The following is a 26,326-nucleotide window of genomic DNA, read 5'->3' as shown; positions in this document are numbered from 1 at the left end:
AGAGGACGCGTCACCTCTTTTGATAAGCGAAAGCTTGTGATGTGCAAAAAGTAGTGTGAAGTGTTTGACTCATAGTGACATATTCAAATTTAGGAAAGCATTTGCACAATTTTTACAAATAAAGTGTGTGGGTGGCTCCAATATACAACAGCACCAAAAAATCGGGAAATCCTTAATAAAACATATTAAATATTAAATCCATTACCTCCAACATACCCTTGCTTTTTTAATATGCTAAAGCTCGAACAGAACCGTTCCATCAAGAAGGGTAGTTATTACAAAGATGCCAAGTTTTATATGGAAGAATATATATATATGTGTGTGTGTGTGTGTGTGTGTGTGTGTGTGTGTCAGAGGGAATCATAAGCTAACCCTAAACAATCTATTACATAATTGAGTATTATTATTATTATTATTATTATTATTATTTGTTGTTGTTGTAGTAGTAATAATAATAATTGTGCATGTGTGTGTGTGCGTGTTACATTGTCTTTGAAAAGCTTACATTTATACGCTTCCGTTGTAGACATCTGTTTACAAATGTTCCCGAACTGGACGCGGGGGGATCATTTTTATGTAACCCACGTGGCACAAGAAAAAAAGAACTTCATTTCCCACAGTGCATTTCAAACGCAGGTCTGAAATTTTTATGCCTGAAGTGTTGTATTTCGGCGTACGTGTAAAGATTATTTAAAAATTACAATATTGAAAAGGTTCATTATATCTATATCTATTTTTTTTTTTTTTTTTTGCAAAAACACAATTAAAATTGGTGTTTGAAACAGGCGGGGTCCTCATCTTATTGTGAGTAGTCGCCGATCACATAAATGAAGTTTGGATTTCGTTTGTTTCTTCGCATCATCCTGCCGGTGTTAATATAACGGCGTTGTAGTTTTCTTCTTTTTGTTTTTTTTTTTTAGACTTTTCTCCGGGTGATTATGGACACAGCTTGTCTGTGTTTGTTGTCCGTGTTTTTGGCTTTCTCGCAGATGTTAGTGGCGCTAGCTGCCTTCTCTCAGTCTCTGGACAGTGACTTCACTTTCACTCTGCCCGCAGGACGGAAAGAGTGCTTCTACCAGACAATGAAGAACGATGCCTCCATGGAGATTGAGTATCAGGTTAGAACCACAAACTACTTCTTCTTCCGTCTGCTCCCCCATAGGGGTCGCTACAGCAGATCAGTCATTTCCATCGCACCCTGTCCTCTCTAACTTGCTCTGTCCCGCCAACCACCTGCATGTCCTCCCTCAGCACATCCATAAACCTCCTCTTTGGCCTCCTTCTTCTCCTCCTGCCTGGTGGCTCCATCCTCAGCATCCTTCTCCCTATATACCATGGGTTCCTCCTCTGCACCTGTCCAAACCATCTCAATCTTGCCTCTCTGACTTTGTCCCACCTGAGCTGTCCCTCTGATATATGTTCATTCCTAATCTGGTCCATTCTCGTCACTCCCAAAGAGAATTGCAGCATCTTCAGCTCTGCCTTATGTCTTTTTGTTAGTGCCACCATCTCGAAGCCATACAACATAGCTGGTCTCACTACTGTCTTGCAGACTTTACCGTTCACTCTTGCCGATATTGGTCACAAATCACGCCTGCCACCTTTCTTCACCCACTCCACCCTGCCTGCACTCTCTTCTTCACCTCTCTACCACACTCTTCATTACTTTGGACAGTTGACCCCAAGTATTTAAACTCATCTTAGGGTTCTCCCCCCAGAATTTTAGTATGCGATGCCACTTCCGGCGAAATGGCAAATCTGAAGGCGAGAATTCATACTTCTGGGACTGGCCACCCGATAAAAAACATGCTCAGGCTGTATTGCTTGTCTATTGAAGTCAGCTGGTTTGGTTTTGTCTCTTACTTGCACCTAACAGTCAGCTGATAACTATCACCAAACCAGCACAAAAATCTCAAAGAATGAAATTATGTCTCGGTACCTCAAGAATTTTGATTTCTGTTCTGCCATTTTCTTCATAAAGATCTCCCTGTTCACTGTCATAGGGGCTGCAGCATTGTTGTTAGCAAACTAACTTTTATTCATATGCTCTCCAGAGCATATCTCCACCTTTCCAGAGTGGATTCAACCTGCTCTGTATTCTCACTACAGATCACGCCATTTGCAAACATCATAGTCCATGGAGACTCCTGTCTGATCTCATCTGTCAACCTGTCCATTGCCATTGCAAACAATGGTGTAATCCTACCTCCACCTTGAATGAGTCTGTAATTCCTACTGTGCATCTCACCACTGTCAAGCTATCCTTGTACATGTCTTGCAGTACCCTCACATACTTCTGTGCCACTCCAGACTTCCTCATACAATACCACAACTCTTGTCTTGGCACTCTGTCATAAGCTTTCTCTAAATCCACAAAAACACAATGTAACTCCTTCTGGCCTTCTCTATACTTCTCCATCAGTCTTCTTCACTTCTAGAATTATCCTACAAATGACCATCTTATGCTGTCTAGCTACACTCTCTCCTGCCACCACCTTATAGTCTCCAATTCCTTTTAGATTGCATCTTCTGCAAAGAATGTGGTCCACCTGTGTGCACCTTCCTCCACTCTTACATGTGTTAGAATCATAAACACACACTGATAATAATCCACTGTAACAAAACATCGGCTGAGCAAACAAGAACTTGATTGATAGTGTCAGTCAGCCAAATCTATGAAAGCTCACTGTCAAACTGTCTATTCAGATCAATTTATAGCCAAAGGGAAGAATTTGGGAATCTCTCTATTTAAGGGGAAAGAATAAAAAGAACAAATCCAGAAGATCCCACATGAAACGCTGTTGAATCCACATTTATTACAAGTATTAAAAAAAAACAGCATGGGCTGACGTGGTTGCCAAGCAGTTAAACACCCTTGTTTCCAGTCTGGAAGGTTCCTGGTTCAAGACCATCCCTGCCCAGTCTCCATGTAATGTGGAGTTGCATCACAAAAGGTATTTAGTGTAAAATTTGTGCCAAATCAGCATTCGGATTTGCTGTGGTGACCCCTGTCTCTGATGAAATGGTCCCCCTCTAAAAAAAAATCGTTCCTCCCTGTCTACACTGCGCATGCGTCGCTTCAGAGCGTTAGCAATGATTCACTGATTATCACCTCATTTCTGCTTAAAACTGCACTCCAGTCATCATCTAACTCAGCGACAGATATCTGAAGCTTTTGTACAACAATCATTTCCACATAAATTCAGCATTATTTCATAATAAGACGAGGGAGTGGTCAGAGCACCACTGCTGAGCCTATGTCATTTTGGAGCATCAGTAGCGATTCACCGATTATCGCCCCGTTTCTTCTTTAAATGGACTCATTTCTGCTTAAAACTGGCTTTAATGTTTAAGAGGTTTTAATTTGTAATCTGATGGTTAATCATATTATTCACTTTGATCGCTTTGGGTGTAGAGAGTCAGAGTCAGTCTCAGACGCATGCGCAGTGAATGCAGGGCGGACCAATTTTTAGATGGGACCTTTCGGTCGACACCCTGATTGAAACAAGGGAGAAGCCGAAGGGACTTGTTTACTTTTATTTTTACAGGTACAGAATCAGCGCAAGTATTGTGAAATATGCATAAGTCGTGGTAACAGTATATCACAAACTTATAGAGGCATGCTGTTTATGTGAGTAAGAGATAAAGAAAGTTGTTTTCAATAAAATATTATCTTGGAACAACTTCCCTTTTATTTTTAACGCATTATACAAACCAATAATGATGATTGCAACTAATAGTAAGTCTCTTCAGCTGCACCCTTGTTTTCACTCGGGGTCGCCACAGCAGATCCAAGGTGGATTTGCATGTTTGACACAGGTTTTACGCCTGATGTCTTTCCTGATGCAACTTCACATTACATGTAGGAATGTGGCAGGGGTGGGGTTTGAAGCAAGAAACGTCCGCACTGAAACCAAGGGCACTAACCACTTGGCCACCACCCCTGCTGATGCTGATTGTGTTAGTATGCATTTAACAGTGACAAACGTTTTCCAGAAACTACTTGCGTGGTGAACATTTCCGGGTTATAGTTGATAACTTACATCATAATCCATTCATATTTTTGTTGAAGGCTTTGAATTAAAGTAAATTAAAATTAATTAGAATTAAAGTACGTAAGCAAAATTACAAAAAAAAATGTTGCTTTCCAAACATACAGTATACTGTATATTTGTCTGACTCCATATCTTCATTGGCAGGAGAGTCCTGCCCTCTGCTGACAGTACTCTGGATTAGAGTTTGGTTTGCTCTGTGGTTCCCTATTCCCTTACGTGTGCTTTGTTACAGTAGAACTGGAATTTGGATATATCACATACCAACTGCATCTCTGGTTACACATCCACAGTGGGTTACATGTCATTCACCAGCTGTTTTGCCACAGTGACCATAGCATATATCTAAATTTATACCAGTGTTGCGTAAGCAGGACAAAGATTTTTATAGAATTGCATTCTGTGTCTATTTGTGCATGTCTCAAATTCAGTGCGACTCGCTCGAGTTCAGATTTGTCTCTAAATAAAATACCCTAAATATTTATAGTATTCGTTTTATATATTTATTTTATGCTTTAAAACCTGATTAAAAACCTGATTTAAAAACCTGATTGTAATTTCCTAAACCCAAATGCTGTTTTGTGCAAACGGTTCAGAAATTAAAATTGTTGTTTCCAACATTTTCATCAATTATAAAAATTATAATAGTTGACTGAAACAAGTAATGGATTATCAAAGTAGCTGCAAAGCAAAGTATTTTTCTCATTGTTTCATCTCTACAGTTAAAATTGACTGTCACAGAGTTGCCATTTCTTAAAGGCTGTGAGACAGACATTCCAACATTCTTTACTAGTGTACTGTATGTATGTCTACCTCAGAAGATAAGGCATAAATCTTATTGCTTCCACTGGAGGTCAAGGTAATGCTGAAAGAACAGCATTTTTCAAATGTTATGCAATTACAGAAGTTCATACAGACATATTACTGATACACATCTATGAGAACATTAATTGACAGAAATTGCTGAAGTATTGTTAACACACTGCTACTTCTTTTGTCTGCTCCTGTTTGGCATCACCACAGCAAATCCAATGGTTTCCATCTCATCCTGTCTGTTGTGTCTTTCTCTGTCACACCAACCTCTGTCACACCAACCACCTGCATGTCTTCCCTCAGCACGTCCATAAACATTTTTGGCCGCCTCCTTTTCCTCCTGCCTGATGGCTCCATCCTCAGCATCCTTCTCCCTATATAACCTGAGTCCCTCCTCTGTACATCTAAACCAATGCAATCTCACCTCTGATTTTGTCTCCAAACCGTCGTACCTGTCCTATCCCTCTTATATATTCATTCCTGTGTGTGTTGTCATTTTGGGGTCACCACAGCAGATACAGCCAGCCAGATCCGCATTGGTATTTGGCACAAGTTCTACGCTGGATGCCCTTCCTGACGCAACTCCAGTTTTACCTGGGAAACACCCACAGAGCCTCTGGCGTTCCGAAGAGGTCTCCCATCCATGTACTAACCCGGCCCCATACTGCTTACGTTCTGAAATCTGATGGGATCAGGCTTACACAGAACAGACTGGCTCTTATATATTCATTCATAATCATGTCCCATCTTCGTCACTCCAAAATAAATTCACAGCATCTTCAGTTTTGTCAACTCCACCCCTGAAACTTGTACCATTTCTTGATATTTTCAAAACTTTCTGGAGCGGTGACTACTGGCTTCCTCCTGTTTGGCTCAGGCCAAATTCACCACATGTCTGTGTCCAGTTTTCATGCGAAACACATAAATAATCACTTGTAGATATCAGGAGATGAGGATGGAGGGTGCAGTCCACCTTTCCTGTACTGTCCTGAGGTAAGCGCAGTTGGGGCCAAGGTTAATGGGAGACCACTGAGGTCTGGGGGAAAACTGATGACGTATCCTGACCTTCGGCCATGTGGCGTACATGCACAGCAGGACTCTGTGCCAAATGCAGCCGCGGGGCACTACTCTGGGGCAGTTGGAAGAAGTGCACTGAGTTGAAGCATCGTCTGTTACAGTGCCAAACTCAGCCAGGTGTAACAGATCTTTTGGTTTTCTAATGCCTCTTCTAGGGGGTTGGGCAGCAAGGGCTGAGACGGTGCAGGTTTTCCTTGAAACCAATCACCTCAGAAGGTGATTTTTACTAAGCTCCTCTCCTCAACGTAAAGTCCTGATTATCTGTGATATCACTTGCTGAGTGTTCAGTAGCAAGGAACTCCTGCACCAGATTGGTCCTTTATGGCACACTATTGCCCAACCCCGCAGTCTATACTGTATTTGTCCCCATTATTTGACTTTCCTGTGTCTCTTGTCCACTATCCACAGGTTTTGGATGGTGCAGGTTTAGATGTGGATTTCTACATCACCTCTCCTTCTGGGCAAATACTGTTCAGTGATTACCGCAAGTCCGATGGAATACACACGTGAGTTATTTCAGTGACCTCAGACAGGACATCAAAAATGCAGCTATGTATATGTGCTCCCTCATGCTCCCTATGCTTTATTTCCAGTGTTGAAACCGAAGATGGTGACTACATGTTCTGCTTTGACAACACATTCAGCACTGTTTCAGAGAAGATCATCTTCTTTGAGTTAATCTTGGACAACATGGATACAGATGAAAGCCCAGAAGACTGGAAAGAGTATGTCCATGGAACAGATATGTTGGACATGAAGCTCGAAGACATCATGGTGAGGACTTTGTAGGAGATAGACAGCTTTTTTTGTTGAACAGCCAGGCCTAAATTTGGCATACACGTTACAGCACACTAGGTTTATATGTGCAGGAACAGCTGAGCACCTACAAGTCAACTCAACTCGACCTTTATTTCTAAAGCACGTTTTAAAACGACAGCGATCGGCCAAAGTGCTGTACAAAATAAAAAGTGGGCACCAAGTTACCCCAATCATAAATAAATAAATTAAAAATAACAATAAAATTGCAACAGGCAATAAAATGGATAAAAGACGCCAAAAGGAAACGCCAGAGAAAAGAAGTAGGATTTAAAGAGGATTTAAAAGTCTCTAGGGTCAGGGATGATCTAATATTGAAAGGGAACATATTCCAAAGCCTGGGGGCAACCGCTGCAAAGGCCCTGTCACTTCTCATCTTCAATTTGGTTTTAGGCACCTCCAGCAACAGTTGGTCAGAAGACCTTAAGGCTTTGGGGCCTCATGTACAAAGCGTGCGTATGTTCAAAAACCTGGAGTACGCCCGTCTCCACATCCACGTGCATATGTATCAAAAGTGACTTGAGCGTGGAAATGTGCGGTGCGTCGCGCAAAAATCCTGGCTGGCGTATGCATGTTACTACAGCTATTGTGCCATCTCCAACACGTACAGGTGTTGCAGGGAACCATTAATAGTGTGGAAACAAGAAGTCATCAGAGTGATGCGCACATCAGAGACACACTGATGAACATTTAACACACCCACGTTTGCAATTATATGTGTGGATATAAAAGTCTGTGCAAAGTGATGCGTAAAATGACAGTAACAATGGCTGTGTTAGCATCAGAGGACCTTGCAAAGGGTGCAATCTAACGTGAGCGTATATTCAGGGAACGCAAGGATTTACTTTCAAATGAGGATAATTGGCTCATAAACTGATTTCGATTACCAAGGCCACTGTTACTGGAGGTGCACACAGAACTGTGGCCGGCCCAGAGCGTAATATGGTGGCAAGCCAGGGGTTGTCTGTGCGGACACAGGTGCTGACCACACTGGCCGTCCAGGCATCAGTGTGAGTTGGCTGATCAGTCAGGTGTGTGCCAGTCAACCTTGCGCCGAGCCACCAGCTGTGTGGAACGCAATCATCCGAATGTTATCCAGGTATATTCCAACATTGCAACGCATTTTGCAGCGAAGGTCGGTTTCCCGAATGTAATCAGAGCTATTAACTGCACACATTTTGCTATAAAGGCGCCATCACATGATGAATTTGTTTCTGCCAGTAGGAAACATTTTCATTCCATCAATGTTCAAATCATATGTGATGCACAAATGGACAATCAGCTGGCACGGTGAGCCATGGGGGGGGGGGGGGGGGGGGGGCTGCTTGTGTTAAATTGTTTTTCATGTAGTTGTTCCGAATGAAAACCAGCATGGACACATTTGTGTGCGCATACAAATGTGTTTTTATTATTATTATTAATGTCTTTTTTTAATTTCTGCAGAGCTTCTTAACAGGCTTCATGTGTTCAGTACGTGTCAATAAACACGTGTGTAAGTTGTGAACGTCACACTGCAGCAGAGGCACGCATTCACGTCAGTGTGTGCACGCTGTTTGCGTGTCAGCCTCACACACGTACACTCTGTAGCTCTGTAGCTCAGCGGGAGAAGAAGAAAACTAGAAGGGTGGAAATGAGAGTGGGGACTTTGAATGTTGGTAGTATGACTGGTAAAGGGAGAGAGCTGGCTGATATGATGGAGAGGAGAAAGGTAGACATATTGTGTGTGCAAGAGACCAAGTGGAAGGGAAGTAAGAGCAGGAGCATCGGCGGTGGGTACAAGTTGTTGTACCATGGTGAGGACAGGAAGAGAAATGGTGTTGGGGCCATTTTAAAGGAAGAGTATGTTAAAAGTGTGTTGGAGGTTAAGCGAGTGTCTGACAGGGTGATGAGTGTGAAGTTGGAAATTGAAGGGGTGATGATGAATATCATCACTGCATATGCCCCACAGGTAGGTTGTGAGATGAAGGAGAAAGAAGATTTCTGGAGTGTGTTAGATGAGGTGGTGGAGAGTGTGCCCAAGCATGAAAGAGTGGTGATAGGAGCAGACTTCAATGGGCATGTTGGTGAAGGGAACAGAGGTGATGAGGAAGTAATGGGTAGATATGGTATCAAGGATAGGAATGGGGAAGGACAGATGGTAGTTGATTTTGCAAAAAGGATGGAAATGGCTGTGGTGAATACCTACTTTAATAAAAGGGAGGAGCACAGGGTAACATATAAGAGTGGAGGAAGGTGCACACAGGTGGACTACATTCTTTATAAGCGATGCAAGCTAAAAAAATCACAGACTGTAAGGTGGTAGCAGGAGAGAGTGTCACTAGACAGCATAGGATGGTTGTTTGTAGGATGACTTTAGAGGTAAAGAAGAAGAAGAGAGTGAGAGCTCAACAAAGGATCAGATGGTGGAAGCTGAAGGAGGAAGACTGTTGTGTGAAATTTAGCGAGCAGGTGAGAGAAGCACTAGTTGGAGGGGAAGCAATTTTGGACAACTGGAAAAGTACTGCAGATGTGGTGAGGGAGACAGCTAGGGCAGTACTGGGTATGAAATCTGGACAGTGGAAGGAAGACAAGGAGACTTGGTGGTGGAATGAAGAGGTCCAGGAAAGCATAAGGAGAAAGAGGTTGGCGAAAAAGTTTTGGGATAGTCGGAGAGATGAAGAAAGTAGACAGGAGTACAAGGAGATGCGGCGTAAGGCGAGAAGAGAAGTGGCAAAAGCAAAGGAAAAGGCATATTGCGAGCTGTACAAGAAGTTGAATAGTAAGGAAGGAGAAAAGGACTTGTACCGATTGGCCAGACAAAGGGACAGAGCTGGAAAGGATGTGCAGCAGGTTAGGGTGGTAAAAGATGCACATGGTAATGTGCTGACAAGAGAGGAGTGTGTGCTGAGAAGGTGGAGGGAATATTTTGAAGAGTTGATGAATAAAGAAAATGAGCGAGAGAAAAGGCTGGATGATGTGGTGAGAGTAAATCAGGAAGTAAAAGAGATTAGCAAGGAAGAAGTGAGGGCTGCTCAGGATGCAGAGGATGAAGAGTGGAAAGGCAGTTGGTCCAGATGACATTCCAATGGAGGCATGGAAATGTCTAGGAGAGATGGCAGTAGAGTTTCTAACCAGATTGTTTAATAAAATCTTGGAAAGTGAGAGGATGCCTGAGGAGTGGAGACGAAGTGTGCTGGTTCCTATTTTCAAGAACAAGGGTGATGTGCAGAGCTGCAGTAACTACAGAGGCATAAAGCTGATCAGCCACAGCATGAAGTTATGGGAAAGAGTAGTAGAAGCTAGGCTTAGAAAACAGGTGAAGATCTGTGAGCAGCAATATGGTTTCATGCCGAGAAAGAGCACTACAGATGCAATGTTTGCTCTGAGAATACTGTTGGAAAAGTACAGAGAAGGACAGAAAGAGTTACATTGTGTGTTTGTGGACTTAGAAAAAGCTTATGATAGGGTGCCAAGAGAAGAGTTGTGGCATTGTATGAGGAAGTCTGGAGTGGCAGAGAAGTATGTTAGGGTAGTGCAGGACATGTACAAGAATAGTGTGACAGCGGTGAGATGCACAGTCGGAATGACAGACTCATTCAAGGTGGAGGTGGGATTACACCAAGGATCAGCTCTGAGTCCTTTCTTGTTTGCAGTGGTGATGGACAGGTTGACAGATGAGATCAGACAGGAGTCCCCATGGACTATGATGTTTGCAGATGACATTGTGATCTGTAGTGAGAGTAGAGAGCAAGTTGAGTCTAGTCTGGAGAAGTGGAGATATGCTTTGGAGAGAAGGGGAATGAAAGTCAGTAGAAGCAAGACTGAGTACATGTGTGTGAATGAGAGGGAGCCCAGTGGAATAGTGCAGTTACAAGGAGTAGAAGTGGTGAAAGTAGATGAGTTTAAATATTTGGGGTCAACTGTTCATGTAATGGAGAGTGTGGTAGAGAGGTGAAGAAGAGAGTGCAGGCAGGGTGGAGTGGGTGGAGAAAGGTGGCAGGAGTGATTTGTGACCGAAGAATATCAGCAAGAGTGAAGGGGAAAGTTTACAAAACAGTAGTGAGACCAGCTATGTTGTATGGTTTAGAGACAGTGGCACTAACAAAAAGATAGGAGGCAGAGCTGGAGGTGGCAGAGCTGAAGATGTTGAGATTCTCTTTGGGAGTGACAAGAATGGACAAGATTAGGAATGAACATATCAGAGGGACAGCTCAGGTGGGACGGTTTGGAGACAAAGTCAGAGAGGCGAGATTAAGATGGTTTGGACATGTGCAGAGGAGGGACCCAGGGTATATAGGGAGAAGGATGCTGAGGATGGAGCCACCAGGAAGGAGGAGAAGAGGGAGACCAAGAGGAGGTTCATGGATGTGCTGAGAGAGGACATGCAGGTGGTTGGTGTGACAGAGGAAGATACAGAGGACAGGGTGAGATGGAAACGATTGATCTGCTGTGGCGACCCCTAACGGGAACAGCCAAAAGACAAAGAAGAAGAGCACTCATCCGTGATTTAATCGCACTCAAACAATCCAATAATGGCTGCATTGGGTCTTTGCTGAACGTCCATAGTCTATAGCAAACATGTCTTGTCATCTTGTGTGAAGAAGTGTGAATCCTTCATATATACAGTGCATCTGGAAAGTATTCACATCGCTTCACGTTTTCCACATTTTGTTATGTTACAGCCTTATTCCAAAATGGAGTAGATTAATTTTTCCCTAAAAATTCTACTCAGAATACCCCATAATGACATGGAAATTTTTTTTTTTTTTTTGTTTTTGCAAATTTATTTAAATAAAATCTAAGAAAATACATATACATAACTACAGTGGTCCCCCTCATTAGTGGCCACTCTCATAAGAGCCCACCCCTCATATACAGCTGCATTTCTACTGCAACAACTGTCCTTCTCCCTGATCACTCAGTTTAGACGAATGGCCAGCTGTAGGAAGAGTCCTGGTGGGACTGAACGTCTTCTATTTACGAATGATGGACGTTCGACATCAACCATTTTTAGACGAACCCAACCCTTTTATTTTCTATTATGCAATTTTAAAATGTTAATTTACTGTCTTAATGTATTTCTAAATTGTTTTGGTTCTTGTTATCATATACACAATATTATTGTCATTATTATTTTATTTTATTATTACTTCTATTTTGTCATTTGATTTTTAAATGGACCACAATGGAAATGAATGTTTTCACTTTCTTGTGTCATCCATGTATTTGTAACGTATTTACAATTATATTATGTACTTACATTTGAACTTACTAAATAAAATCACTCACTGCACTCATGCTTTTAATATTAAGATGATTTTCCGCCCCCTGCTGGAATGTAGTGTGAGTCCATAATGTAGTTAGCAAGATCCATTGTTCAGTATTGCTAACTAATGTCTGTAGCCTCTGCAAAAATATTAGTCCTATCAACGTTCCATTTGGGCAGCGTTTATCCTTGACCCAAAATACATAAGCGTACCAAATGGCATATGTCAGCTCTCCATAGTTTCTCTGATCAAAGTTGCATGCACCCACGTATGCACAGCTGCTGTAAGCAGTTGCTTTTAATTTGATAAAAAAAAAACAGTGGGTGAAGACATTAAAACCAGCTACAGTTTTCACTCATGGTACCAACATGAGACTTAGCTCATTCATGGTAACATCAACATGACACTTAACTGAACTGACTAAACCAGTTGAACTGCAACAATACAATAAATTAATAACACGAACAACACTGTTACTAACATAAACCACAGTAACATTTAAAAACCTCAAAATCCCGAACTCCCAAGGTGCATTGCAGCACAATGTCCATTGTACTGGTTAGCCATAATCGCTAATTTCTTGAAAAATATTAGTCCTATCAACTTTCCGTTTTCGCAGCGTTCATCCTTGATCCAAAACGCATAAGCATACCAAACGGCAAATGTCAGCTCTCCCCGGTTTTTGCGTGATCGAAGCCATACATGCACACAGAGGCCACTTGGCTATTATACACTCAACAAAAATATAAAGGCAACACTTTTGGTTTTGCTCCCATTTTGTATGAGATGAACTCAAAGATCTAAAACTTTTTCCACATACACAATATCACCATTTCCCTCAAATATTGTTCACAAACCAGTCTAAATCTGTGATAGTGAGCACTTCTCCTTTGCTGAGATAATCCATCCCACTTCACAGGTGTGCCATATCAGGATGCTGATTAGACACCATGATTAGTGCATAGGTGTGCCTTAGACTGTCCACAATAAAAGGCCACTCTGAAAGGTGCAGTTTTGTTTTATTGGGGGGGGGATACCAGTCAGTATCTGGTGTGACCACCATTTGTCTCATGCAGTGCAACACATCTCCTTCGCATAGAGTTGATCAGGTTGTCAATTGTGGCCTGTGGAATGTTGGTCCACTCCTCTTCAATGGCTGTGCGAAGTTGCTGGATATTGGCAGGAACTGGTACACGCTGTCGTATACGCCGGTCCAGAGCATCCCAAACATGCTCAATGGGTGACATGTCCGGTGAGTATGCCGGCCATGCAAGAACTGGAACATTTTCAGCTTCCAAGAATTGTGTACAGATCCTTGAAACATGGGGCCGTGCATTATCCTGCTGCAACATGAGGTGATGTTCTTGGATGTATGGCACAACAATGGGCCTCAGGATCTCGTCACGGTATCTCTGTGCATTCAAAATGCCATCAATAAAATGCACCTGTGTTCTTCGTCCATAACAGACGCCTGCCCATACCATAACGCCATCGCCACCATGGGCCACTCGATCCACAACATTGACATCAGAAAACCGCTCACCCACACGACACCACACACGCTGTCTGCCATCTGCCCTGGACAGTGTGAACCGGGATTCATCCGTGAAGAGAACAGCTCTCCAACGTGCCAAATGCCAGCGAATGTGAGCATTTGCCCACTCAAGTCGGTTACTGACGACGAACTGGAGTCAGGTCGAGACCCCGATGAGGACGACGAGCATGCAAATGAGCTTCCCTGAGACAGTATGTGGAAAAAGTTTTAGATCTTTGAGTTCATCTCATACAAAATGGGAGCAAAACCAAAAGTGTTGTGTTTATATTTTTGTTGTGTGTGTGTGTGTGTGTGTGTATATCTCTGTTTACAAATGAAATTTGTTATTTTTTCCCCTATTATCTGTGTGCCCCTAGCAATCACTTCACAGGAGATTCAAAGTGACCTAGTAAGTAGACTGTAAACTCCTGTTACTCATTGCGCGGCTCTCGAGCCGCATGCGTGCTCGTGAAGCTTTACTTGGCGGCTCGCAAACCTGGCAACACACCCCACCTGGTAACGCACCCCACTAACCATTTGTGAACGCATGTGCAGCGATGTCATATAATAGGCTACTTCGGATGTGAGATGCACAAATCACAGATGACAAAATGGATCGTTTTGTAATTAAAAAGGGAAAGAAAATAGCTGATGCAGGAGATGGAAAGACACAGAGAGTTGCAAGAAACAGAGAGGGGAGAGAGCGTGAGGAAGATCAGCATGCAGACTCCGACGAGGGGACAAGCAGCCAAACGGAAAGTCAGAGTACAAAAAGGAAGGTACGAAGCATACAAGATGAGCACAGGAAATTTCAAGATAAATGGACGGATAAGTTTTTGTTTATTCTCCATAACACGACCCCGCTGTGCTTATTGTGCAATGAAACCCGTGCCTGCTTTAAAAGGAGTAACTTGGAGAGGCATTTCAAAACAGCGCACCCACAATTTAATGAAAATTATCCACCTGGCAGTGAAGTAAGAAAGATTAAAATAACACAGCTCTGTACTTCACTTGGTGAGCAGCAAAGACTTATCCACAAGACAAGCTCTGCTGCAGAGCTTTTAACAGAGGCGTCTTTTGAGATAGCGTGGATTTTGGCCCGGGACAAAAAACTTTCTCGGACTCCGAAACAGTTAAACACTGTTTTTTGGCTTCCGCGGAAATAGTGTTCAGAGACTTCGCCAACAAGGACGAGATCATTAAACGATTAAAAGCACTACAGTTGTCTGATTCAACAATAATGAGGCGGATGGAAAACATCGGAAAGGACATTCGTGACCAGCTGTTTGCTGATCTGCGCGCCGCACCTTGCTTCAGCATGGCAGTGGACGAAAGCACTGACGTCACCAATGTAGCTCAGCTGTGCCTTTGGGTGAGGTTCCCAAAAGAAAACTCTTTGAGAGGAAATGTTGTGTTTACTACCACTCCAGGGCCAAACAAGAGGCGAGGATATCCTGAATTCACTTTTGGCATTTTTTGAGGAAAATAATCTCAGCTGGCCCAAACTTGCAAGTGTCTGTACTGATGGTGCCCCAAGCATCCGAGCCAAAGAGAAGGGTCTTGTTGGCCTCATGAAAAAAAGGGATGAAATGCCAAATTTCATTAGCTTCCATTGCATCATCCACCAGGAGGCCCTGGTGCCAAAAGTCAGAAATAATGCATTTCAAAATGTGATGCAAATTGTTGTGTATGTGGTCAACTACATTGTTTCAAGAGCACTAAACCACAGACAGTTCAGACAGTTAATCGAGGACTGTGAAACAGAGTACAGCGATTTAGTGCTGCACAATGAAGTAAGATGGCTGTCTCGTGGAAAAGTGCTGGAGCGGTTCCAGAGCCTCCTTCCTGAGATCAGCACCTTCTTGGACAGCAAGGGGAAGCAACAGCCAGAGTTGAAAGACCCACAGTGGATTGTGCAGCTGGCCCTCCTTACTGACATTACATGTCACCTGAATTCTCTCAACTTGCAACTCCAAGGAAGAGACAAGCTCCCGAGTGACATGCTGAGGGCAGTCAGAGCATTCCAGAGCAAAATAACTGCTCTGTGGATACCTGACAGAGAACTCATCCACTTCCCAAAACTCAGAGAAACAATCACACGAGACCCATCACTGCTGCAGAGTTTCAGCTACACTGGATTTGTTCAAGTTTGGGAGGAGCTGAAGCTTGAGTTTGAATCCAGGTTCAGTGATGTGACTGAACATCAGAACATTTTCAATTTTATTGAAAACCCCTTCCACATGGATGTATCCTCTCTCACTCCATCCATCACTCAGCTCTGCCCTGGTGATTGTGCTGCTCTGGAGTGTGAAATAGTTGAGCTGCAAACAAATGCCGTTCTCTGGAGTTTGGTTTCTGAAGCAAGCTGTCCCACTTTGAAACCACTTGTGCAGAAGGTGATGTCTTTTTTCGTGAGCACATACACCTGCCAGTCAACATTTTCAACTATGAACACTATCAAGAGGAAACAGAGAAACCGACTGACAAATGGTCATCTTGAATGTCTTACTGTGATTGCAACAAACTACAAATACAACATCAAGAAGGTCAAGGCCATGCAAGCAATGTTCCGCTCATCCCAGTACTAAGGTAATAAATATCTTAATTGAAAATATATTGCTTTTGTCTTTTTTGTAGACGTTTGTGCACATTTGCAAAGGCATGGTATGTTAATGTACATATTCGGCTCTCCTCCTGGTTTTTTTCTTCGTATGTGGCTCTTGAGAAAAAAATAGTGAGTATCACTGCTGTAAACCAAATAATGTGCAGTCCTTTACCCCTACAACAATGCAGGCAAAGCCACAAGGACAGTGTCAGAAGAACATTCAGCACTGTGAACCTTCACCTATTGATTCAGAGCAGCCAATAATGTCCCACAGTAGCCTGAACCACCCATTTACAGGAAACTGCTTTAATTTGTGTCAGAAGTCACAGTCAAGGGTCAGGGAAGTGTGACTTCCAGCTGTGGAGGATGTTTTCAAGTAGGAGGCAGGAACATACCCGATTATGTTTATTTGTTCATGAAGTAAGAACATATCTTAGACTGATGTAACATTTCCTCATCTTGATTAATTCAGATATGATTATTGGAATTTAATCATTAAAAGTGTGTGTGTGTGTGTGTGTGTGTGTGTACATATATATATATATATATATATATATATATATATATATATATATATATATATATACTCAACAAAAATATAAACGCAACACTTTTGGTTTTGCTCCCATTTTGTATGAGATGAACTCAAAGATCTAAAACTTTTTCCACATACACAATATCACCATTTCCCTCAAATATTGTTCACAAACCAGTCGAAATCTGTGATAGTGAGCACTTCTCCTTTGCTGAGATAATCCATCCCACCTCACAGGTGTGACATACCAAGATGCTGATTAGACACCATGATTAGTGCACAGGGGTGCCTTAGACTGCCCACAATAAAAGGCCACTCTGAAAGGTGCAGTTTTATCACACAGCACAATGCCACAGATGTCGCAAGATTTGAGGGAGCGTGCAATTGGCATGCTGACAGCAGGAATGTCAACCAGAGCTGTTGCTTGTGTATTGAATGTTCATGTCTCTACCATAAGCCATCTCCAAAGGCGTTTCAGAGAATTTGGCAGTACATCCAACCAGCCTCACAAGCGCAGACCACGTGTAACCACACCAGCCCAGGACCTCCACATCCAGCATGTTCACCTCCAAGATCGTCTGAGACCAGCCACTCGGACAGCTGCTGAAACAATCGGTTTGCATAACCAAAGAATTTCTGCACAAACTGTCAGAAACCGTCTCAGGGAAGCTCATCTGCATGCTCGTCGTCCTCATCGGGGTCTCGACCTAACTCCAGTTCGTCGTCGTAACCGACTTGAGTGGGCAAATGCTCACATTCGCTGGCATTTGGCACGTTGGAGAGGTGTTCTCTTCACGGATGATGGAAAGGAGATGTGTTGCACTGCATGAGGCAAATGGTGGTCACACCAGATACTGACTGGTATCCCCCCCCCCCATGAAACAAAACTGCACCTTTCAGAGTGGCCTTTTATTGTGGACAGTCTAAGGCACACCTGTGCACTAATCATGGTGTCTAATCAGCATCTTGATATGGCACACCTGTGAGGTGGGATGGATTATCTCAGCAAAGGAGAAGTGCTCACTATCACAGATTTAGACTGGTTTGTGAACAATATTTGAGGGAAATGGTGATATTGTGTATGTGGAAAAAGTTTTAGATCTTTGAGTTCATCTCATACAAAATGGGAGCAAAACCAAAAGTGTTGCGTTTATATTTTGTTGAGGGTGTGTGTGTGTGTGTGTGTGTGTGTGTGTGTGTGTGTGTGTGTGTGTGTGTGTGTGTATATATATATATATATATATATATATATATATATATATATATATATATATACGAGGTCTGTTAGAAAAGTATCCGACCTTATTCTTTTTTAAAAAACCATATGGATTTGAATCACGTGTGATTGCGTCAGACAAGCTTGAACCTTCGTGTGCATGCGTGAGTTTTTTCATGCCTGTCGGTTACGTCATTCGCCTGTGAGCAGGCTTGGAGTGAGGTGTGGTCCACCCCTCTCGTCTATTTTTTATTGCGAATAAATGTCTGAACGATTTGGAGCTTTGCTGCATCAATTTTTTTCCAGAAACTGTAAGAGACCTCCAAGTGGACACCGTTCGAAAAATTAATATGGCTTTCAGGGACGATTTTATGGGGATTAAACAGATTACGGGGTGTTACTGCCCCTTTAAGGACGGCCCACAACTGCTGAGAGCGCGGCGCCCATCGACAGGCTGACACCCCGCTGGAACAACCAGATCATCTCCAACGTGAAAGCTTTGTTTATCCGGGACCTCGTCTGACTTTCACAAAAAGGCAGAAGATGTGGACATCATCACTTTTTCTGGCACATTCCACCATAACAGGAGTTTTTTCATGGAAAAAGAAGCGGAGGGACGCGCCACCGTGCCGCTCATGGCGCAGCACAAAACCACTTCGGTGTTGGTCTCACAGGACGGCATAAAGGTGGATTTCAGACGGCTGTCGGTTGACTTTCAGTCGTGTGATTATCCGATTGTGATTGTGCATGAGCTGGACCTGCCCCAACATGTCCTGGAAGGCTTCATCACGGCGTTGCTTTGGGCCGAGCGGCTGCACCGCGACGCGTGGTAGAGCAGCTTCTCTTTCCATGACAAACTCCTGTAACAGTGAAATGTGCCATTCATTTCTAAACTGGACGCTGTCTTGATCCGGTATGTCCTGTGACTAGCACAGGAATTGTGAAAAGACGTGGACATCAGCACTTTTTCCAGCACATTAAGACAGATGTGCGGAGGAGTTCGGCGCGTCGTGGTGCAGCCGCTCGGCGCAAAGAACTGCTGTGATGAAGCCTCACGGGACATGTTGGGGCATGTCCAGCTTAAGCTCAATTTCTCGGATATTCACACGACAGAAAAGCAACCGGAATCCATCTGAAAGCCGTCTTGAGAGACCAACACAGAGGTGGTTTTGTGCCGCGTCCCTCGGCTTCTTTTTCCATGGAAAAAAAAAAACTCCTGTAATGGGGGAATGTGCCGGAAAAAGTGCTGATGTCCACGTCTTTTCACAATTCCTGTGCTAGTCAGAGGACATACCGGATCACGACAGCGTCCAATTTAGAAATGAACGGCACATTTCACTTTTACAGGAGTTTTTGTCATGGAAAGAGGAACAAAGGCGGAGGAATTCCGCGCGTCGCGGCGGAGCTGCATGGCGAAAAGAAACGCCGTGATAAAGCCTCACAGGACATGTTCTGGCATGTTCAGCTCGTTCACAATCGGATATTCACACGACTGGAAAGCAACCGGAATCCGTCTGAAATCCACCTTTAAGCCGTCCTGTGAGACCAACACCGAGGTGGTTTTGTCCCGCGTAATGAACGGCTCCGTGGCGCGTCCCTCGGCTTCTTTTTCCATGGAAAAAAAAACTCCTGTAACGGTGGAATGTGCCGGAAAAAGTGCTGATGTACACATCTTCTGCCTTTTTTGTGAAAGTCAGACGAGGTCCCGGATCAACAAAGCTTTCACGTTGGAAATGATCTGGTTGTCTGTGCGGGGTGTCAGCCTGTGGATGGGGACTGGGAGCGCGCTGCGCTCTCAGCAGTTGTGGGCCGTCCTTAAAGGGGCTGTAACACCCCGTAATCTGTTTAATCCCCATAAAATCGTCCCTGAAAGCCATATTAATTTTTCGAACGGTGTCCACCTGGAGGTCTTTTACGGTTTCTGGAAAAAAATTGATGCAGCAAAGATCCAAATCGTTCAGACATTTATACGCAATAAAAAATAGATGAGAGGGGTGGACCACACCTCACTCAAAGCCTGCTCACAGGCGAACGAAGCAACCGACAGGCATGAAAAAACTCACGCATGCGCACGAGAGCTCAAGCTTGGCTGACGCAATCACACGTGATTCAAATCCATATGGTTTTTGAAAAAAATAAGGTCGAATACTTTTCTAACAGACCTCGTGTGTGTGTGTATGTATATATATATATATCAATCAATCAATCAATTTTTTTTTTATATAGCGCCAAATCACAACAAACAGTTGCCCCAAGGCGCTTTATATTGTAAGGCAAGGCCATACAATAATGATGTAAAACCCCAACGGGCAAAACGACCCCCTGTGAGCAAGCACTTGGCTACAGTGGGAAGGAAAAACTCCCTTTTAACAGGAAGAAACCTCCAGCAGAACCAGGCTCAGGGAGGGGCAGTCTTCTGCTGGGACTGGTTGGGGCTGAGGGAGAGAACCAGGAAAAAGACATGCTGTGGAGGGGAGCAGAGATCGATCACTAATGATTAAATGCAGAGTGGTGCATACAGAGCAAAAAGAGAAAGAAACAGTGCATCATGGGAACCCCCCAGCAGTCTACGTCTATAGCAGCATAACTAAGGGATGGTTCAGGGTCACCTGATCCAGCCCTAACTATAAGCTTTAGCAAAAAGGAAAGTTTTAAGCCTAATCTTAAAAGTAGAGAGGGTGTCTGTCTCCCTGATCTGAATTGGGAGCTGGTTCCACAGGAGAGGAGCCTGAAAGCTGAAGGCTCTGCCTCCCATTCTACTCTTACAAACCCTAGGAACTACAAGTAAGCCTGCAGTCTGAGAGCGAAGCGCTCTATTGGGGTGATATGGTACTACGAGGTCCCTAAGATAAGATGGGACCTGATTATTCAAAACCTTATAAGTAAGAAGAATAATTTTAAATTCTATTCTAGAATTAACAGGAAGCCAATGAAGAGAGGCCAATATGGGTGAGATATGCTCTCTCCTTCTAGTCCCCGTCAGCACTCTAGCTGCAGCATTTTGAGTTAACTGAAGGCTTTTTAGGGAACTTTTAGGACAACCTGATAATAATGAATTACAATAGTCCAGCCTAGAGGAAATAAATGCATGAATTAGTTTTTCAGCATCACTCTGAGACAAGACCTTTCTGATTTTAGAGATATTGCGTAAATGCAAAAAAGCAGTCCTACATATTTGTTTAATATGCGCTTTGAATGACATATCCTGATCAAAAATGACTCCAAGATTTCTCACAGTATTACTAGAGGTCAGGGTAATGCCATCCAGAGTAAGGATCTGGTTAGACACCATGTTTCTAAGATTTGTGGGGCCAAGTACAATAACTTCAGTTTTATCTGAGTTTAAAAGCAGGAAATTAGAGGTCATCCATGTCTTTATGTCTGTAAGACAATCCTGCAGTTTAGCTAATTGGTGTGTGTCGTCTGGCTTCATGGATAGATAAAGCTGGGTATCATCTGCGTAACAATGAAAATTTAAGCAATACCGTCTAATAATACTGCCTAAGGGAAGCATATATAAAGTGAATAAAATTGGTCCTAGCACAGAACCTTGTGGAACTCCATAATTAACTTTAGTCTGTGAAGAAGATTCCCCATTTACATGAACAAATTGTAATCTATTAGACAAATATGATTCAAACCACCGCAGCGCAGTGCCTTTAATACCTATGGCATGCTCTAATCTCTGTAATAAAATTTTATGGTCAACAGTATCAAAAGCAGCACTGAGGTCTAACAGAACAAGCACAGAGATGAGTCCACTGTCCGAGGCCATAAGAAGATCATTTGTAACCTTCACTAATGCTGTTTCTGTACTATGATGAATTCTAAAACCTGACTGAAACTCTTCAAATAGACCATTCCTCTGCAGATGATCAGTTAGCTGTTTTACAACTACCCTTTCAAGAATTTTTGAGAGAAAAGGAAGGTTGGAGATTGGCCTATAATTAGCTAAGATAGCTGGGTCAAGTGATGGCTTTTTAAGTAATGGTTTAATTACTGCCACCTTAAAAGCCTGTGGTACATAGCCAACTAACAAAGATAGATTGATCATATTTAAGATCGAAGCATTAAATAATGGTAGGGCTTCCTTGAGCAGCCTGGTAGGAATGGGGTCTAATAAACATGTTGATGGTTTGGATGAAGTAACTAATGAAAATAACTCAGACAGAACAATCGGAGAGAAAGAGTCTAACCAAATACCGGCATCACTGAAAGCAGCCAAAGATAACGATACGTCTTTGGGATGGTTATGAGTAATTTTTTCTCTAATAGTTAAAATTTTGTTAGCAAAGAAAGTCATGAACTCATTACTAGTTAAAGTTAATGGAATACTCAGCTCAATAGAGCTCTGACTCTTTGTCAGCCTGGCTACAGTGCTGAAAAGAAACCTGGGGTTGTTCTTATTTTCTTCAATTAGTGATGAGTAGAAAGATGTCCTAGCTTTACGGAGGGCTTTTTTATAGAGCAACAGACTCTTTTTCCAGGCTAAGTGAAGATCTTCTAAATTAGTGAGACGCCATTTCCTCTCCAACTTATGGGTTATCTGCTTTAAGCTACGAGTTTGAGAGTTATACCATGGAGTCAGACACTTCTGATTTAAAGCTCTCTTTTTCAGAGGAGCTACAGCATCCAAAGCTGTCTTCAATGAGGATGTAAAACTATTGACGAGATACTCTATCTCCCTTACAGAGTTTAGGTAGCTACTCTGCACTCTACATATATATATATATATATATATATATATATATATATATATATATATATATATACACACAACACCAAGGAATCCACCAGTCCAAAGACACCAAAACAAATAAGTACAGAAGTTATGTGTAATAAATGGAACGACACAGGGCAAAAATGTTGAACACACTGAAATTTATTTAATCATTCATACCTTTGTTGGTAATGACAGTTTCAAAACGCCTCCTGTATGAATAAACTAGTCGCATGCAATGCTCAGGTGTGACTTTCACCCATTCTTACGCACAAACGGCCTTCAAATTTTGAACGTTCTGTGGACCTCTACTATGAATTCTGATCTCTAGTTGTTTCCATAGGTTTTTTTGGGGGGGGATTCAAGTCAGGTGTTTGACTAGGCCATTCTAGCAGCTTTATTTTCATTTGCTGAAACCAATTGAGAGTTTCCTTGTCTGTGTTTGGGATCACTGTCTTGCTGAAATGTCCGCCCTCATTTCATCTTCATCATCCTTGTTGATTTTTATCAAGAATGTCTACATTTTTCCATTCATCCTTCCTTCAATTATATGAAATATGTCAGTGCCGTATGCTGAAAAACAGCCCCGCATCATGATGTTCCCACCTCCCAACTTCACTGTTGCTATGGTGTTTTTGGGCTGATGTGCAGTGCCATTTATGGCGTGTATTATGGTATCCAAAGAGTTCAGTTTTGGTCTCATTTGACCATACTATGTTCTCCCGGTATTCCACAGGCTTGTTTAAATGTTGTGCAGCAAACTTTAAGAGTTTCAACATGGGTTTTTTTTTTGTTTGTTTGTTTGTTTGTTTTTTAAGCAGTGGACTCTTGTGTAGTGAGCGTGCATACAGGCCATGGCAGTTGAGTGCATTACTTATTGTTTTCTTTGGAACAAGTGCTCAGTGTTCCACAAGTAGTCCTTGGCTCTTGGACAACTCTTCTGATAATTCTTTTCACTCCTCTGTCAAAAATCGTGTGAGGAGCACCTGGTCGTGGCCGGTGTATGGTGAAATGTTGTTCTGTCCACTTCCAGAATATGGCCCCAACAGTGCTCAACGTTACCTAAATTGTGGGTCTTTTAGTGAAGCTTGGGGCTAGTGGCCGGCAATCACCTTAGTATTTCTGATGCCTGATTCTGTTCTTTCTCTCTGTTTAAGGTGCAGCTCCATCCAGAGATGGGTGTGGTATTTGTGCTGGAGACCCTCCTGTCTTGTGCACCAACAGCATTTCCTGTATAACTGTTTTGTGAATTGGTCTGTAATTTATGTCTGTAGCATGACCCAAGCAGAGGGTCACCCCTTTGAGTCTGGTCTGCTTGAGGTTTCTTCCTTAGGGGGAGTTTTTCCTTACCACTGCTGCTCTGAGGGTTAGTAAGGTTAGAGTTTACTTGTGTGAAGCACCTTGAGGCAACTCTGTGATTTGGCGCTATATAAATGAAAATAAATTGAAATTGAAAATTGCGCATTGGAGCATTGCCATCGGTATGTTTTGTAGCAATAAGGTTGCGAAGATCTTGAGAGTTCTTTGCTTTGAAAGGTCCACTTTCACCAAAAATGACCCCCCCCCCCCCCCTTCAGATCCTGGCTACAGGCCTGAGATTTTGATTGGTATTGAATGAAGTAATGCTCTAGAAAAGCTGCCCCTTTAAAAAATTTGTTCACCTTGAAGTATGTTGCTGCATTAGAAAAGAGTAGTAATGGTTTGTGAGTGAAATATAATCTTGTTCAACAGGAGAAGAATTTACTGTTTTCTTCGCTGTCTCCACCTTGTTTTACCTTAAATGCTGGGGCGCGATAGCAAAAGGTTTCTATAAAAAGGCAGATGGTGAACAGCTTATGATTTGGGTGTGAAAAAATTTTTGGTGAGAAGATTTCTTTCCTTTTTTCCTTGTGTATTTGGTTCTTGTGGTGATTTTGTTCAAGTTGTGTGGCTAGGCAGTTGTGATTTTTCTTTTCTTTTTTTTTTTAAATATCCAGAATCAGCTTTTGGTACCATGAGTAATTGCACATCACAGCATGGCTTTCGCCTGTTACTGGATGTGGTTATGAATTTAAAAAAGAGGTTTTCCTCCCCATCTAATATTTTGCATGTCTGTGACATGTAAGTCTAGCCTCCGATTACAAGACAACTCCATCATTCTCAGATTTATTTTGAGGTCTTACATTCTGGCAGTTATGGTAATGGTCATTCAGTGAGTGTCTGTGACCCAGTCGGTCTACAGAATTAACACACATAAGTAACTCTGTAAATGCTACTGCATATTCAGCTTTGAAATTGAAGTGATAAAAACAAGTAAAGACTGATGAAACTCCCATTTTTCAAGGTGGTATGTTTCAACACACAAAACAAACCCAATAGGCTTGTGAAGTTGCGTATGAAGCCTTGTTGCTGATTGCAGGGTCTCAGTGTCCACTAAGACCACTGTTTATTTTTTAAATTAGTTTTTTAATTAAACTCTGATGGTCCACAGGGTTGACGGTACTTTTCATCAACCCTGAGGCTATTTTTTTCATGTATGTTTAATTTGTTCTGTACTCATCTTCTCCAGGACACCATCAACAATGTGAAGGCTCGGCTGGGCAAAAGCTTGCAGATCCAAACGGTGCTGCGGGCGTTTGAGGCTCGTGACCGGAACCTTCAGGAGAGTAACTTTGAAAGGGTGAACTTTTGGTCTTTAGTCAATATTGTCGTTCTGGTGCTGGTGTCAGTGATTCAGGTCTATCTGGTCCGCTTACTGTTTGAAGACCAGAGGAAACTGCGTACATAAAAGCTCCACGCCTGCAGAGAGGACCAGAGACAGTAACGCCCTTGCCAACGAATACCAATGGTATCTTTGTCAGCCAAGCTCGTAACAGAGTACACATTCTCATGTATATGTTTCTGTGTGGGCTCTCAATTGTCCAGGTGGTTTCCATAGTAGAGAAGCTTGAATCTTGGACTGGACTGGGTTGCTAGACGCAAGGATGTTTCGCTTCAAATCGCAGAAGCTTCCTCAGCTAAAATTCTTGCTCTGGTGGTCTGACTTCTGTCTTGACTCTTGTCGAGAAGAATGAACCGAAGTCACAAAAGCTGGAGTTTTAACCTAACCAGACCCCTCCTACCGTGAGGCAGACTGCTAAGGCTAATGACTACACAATAGCTCTAATTAGAACCTATTTTGCTCTAGTTGGCACCCTCCTAATGACAGGGCAGCTGTGGCTCCCTTGACGACTCTGCTGATGACGTGAATGACTCATTACCATGAACAAAAGACTGAAATCGCTTTGACCTGAGTACCCCATTGTAAACAGGGGATAAAGCGTGTCTCAGACCCCCTCCCCGGTTAAGGCTGGGTTTCAAACGTTTCACAAAGAATGCCTCCTTGACCCCTCTCTCAAACAGTTTCTTCTCTCTGGCTAATATTTTAACTTCCTTGTCCTCAAATGTGTGGTTAGTGTCTTTAAGGTGGAGATGAACTGCAGACTGAGGTCCACTGGCGCCCTCTCTGCGGTGCTGGTATAGCCTTTTGTGTAAAGGTTGCTTCGTCTCACCTATGTAGTGTTCGTTACAGTTTTCCTGACATCTGACAGAATACACTACATTGCTCTGTTTGTAACTAGGAATCATGTCCTTAGGGTGAACTAATTTCTGTCTCAAGGTGTTAACCGGTTTAAAGAAAACTGGGATTTTGTGCTGTCTGAAGATCCTCTGTAGTTTTTCCCCTACTCCTGCT

General features: G+C 42.7%; 1 protein-coding gene across 1 annotated transcript; it reads left to right on the top strand.

Annotated features, from left to right (window-relative positions):
* Positions 1-869: 869 nt before the first annotated feature.
* Positions 870-25,629, top strand: tmed5 (transmembrane p24 trafficking protein 5). The gene is made up of 4 exons (XM_034180423.1): positions 870-1,118; positions 6,351-6,448; positions 6,536-6,716; positions 25,163-25,629. Exons 1-4 carry the CDS (start codon positions 939-941, stop codon positions 25,379-25,381), a joined length of 678 nt encoding a protein of 225 aa, XP_034036314.1. The 5' UTR covers positions 870-938; the 3' UTR covers positions 25,382-25,629.
* The last annotated feature ends 697 nt before the right edge of the window (positions 25,630-26,326 follow it).

Source organism: Thalassophryne amazonica, chromosome 10, assembly GCF_902500255.1.
Source record: "Thalassophryne amazonica chromosome 10, fThaAma1.1, whole genome shotgun sequence".
NCBI lineage: Eukaryota > Metazoa > Chordata > Actinopteri > Batrachoidiformes > Batrachoididae > Thalassophryne > Thalassophryne amazonica.
Note: the sequence above shows the minus strand (reverse complement) of the source record. Positions and strands in the feature narration are given on the sequence as shown.

Bases quoted from the DNA above. Each gene is read 5' to 3' on its own strand.
- tmed5 (XM_034180423.1), top strand. From the start codon at position 939: ATGGACACAGCTTGTCTGTGTTTGTTGTCCGTGTTTTTGGCTTTCTCG. The intron at 1,119-6,350 runs GTTAGAACCACA...CACTATCCACAG, and splicing joins CCATGGAGATTGAGTATCAG to GTTTTGGATGGTGCAGGTTT. The intron at 6,717-25,162 runs GTGAGGACTTTG...CATCTTCTCCAG, and splicing joins TGAAGCTCGAAGACATCATG to GACACCATCAACAATGTGAA.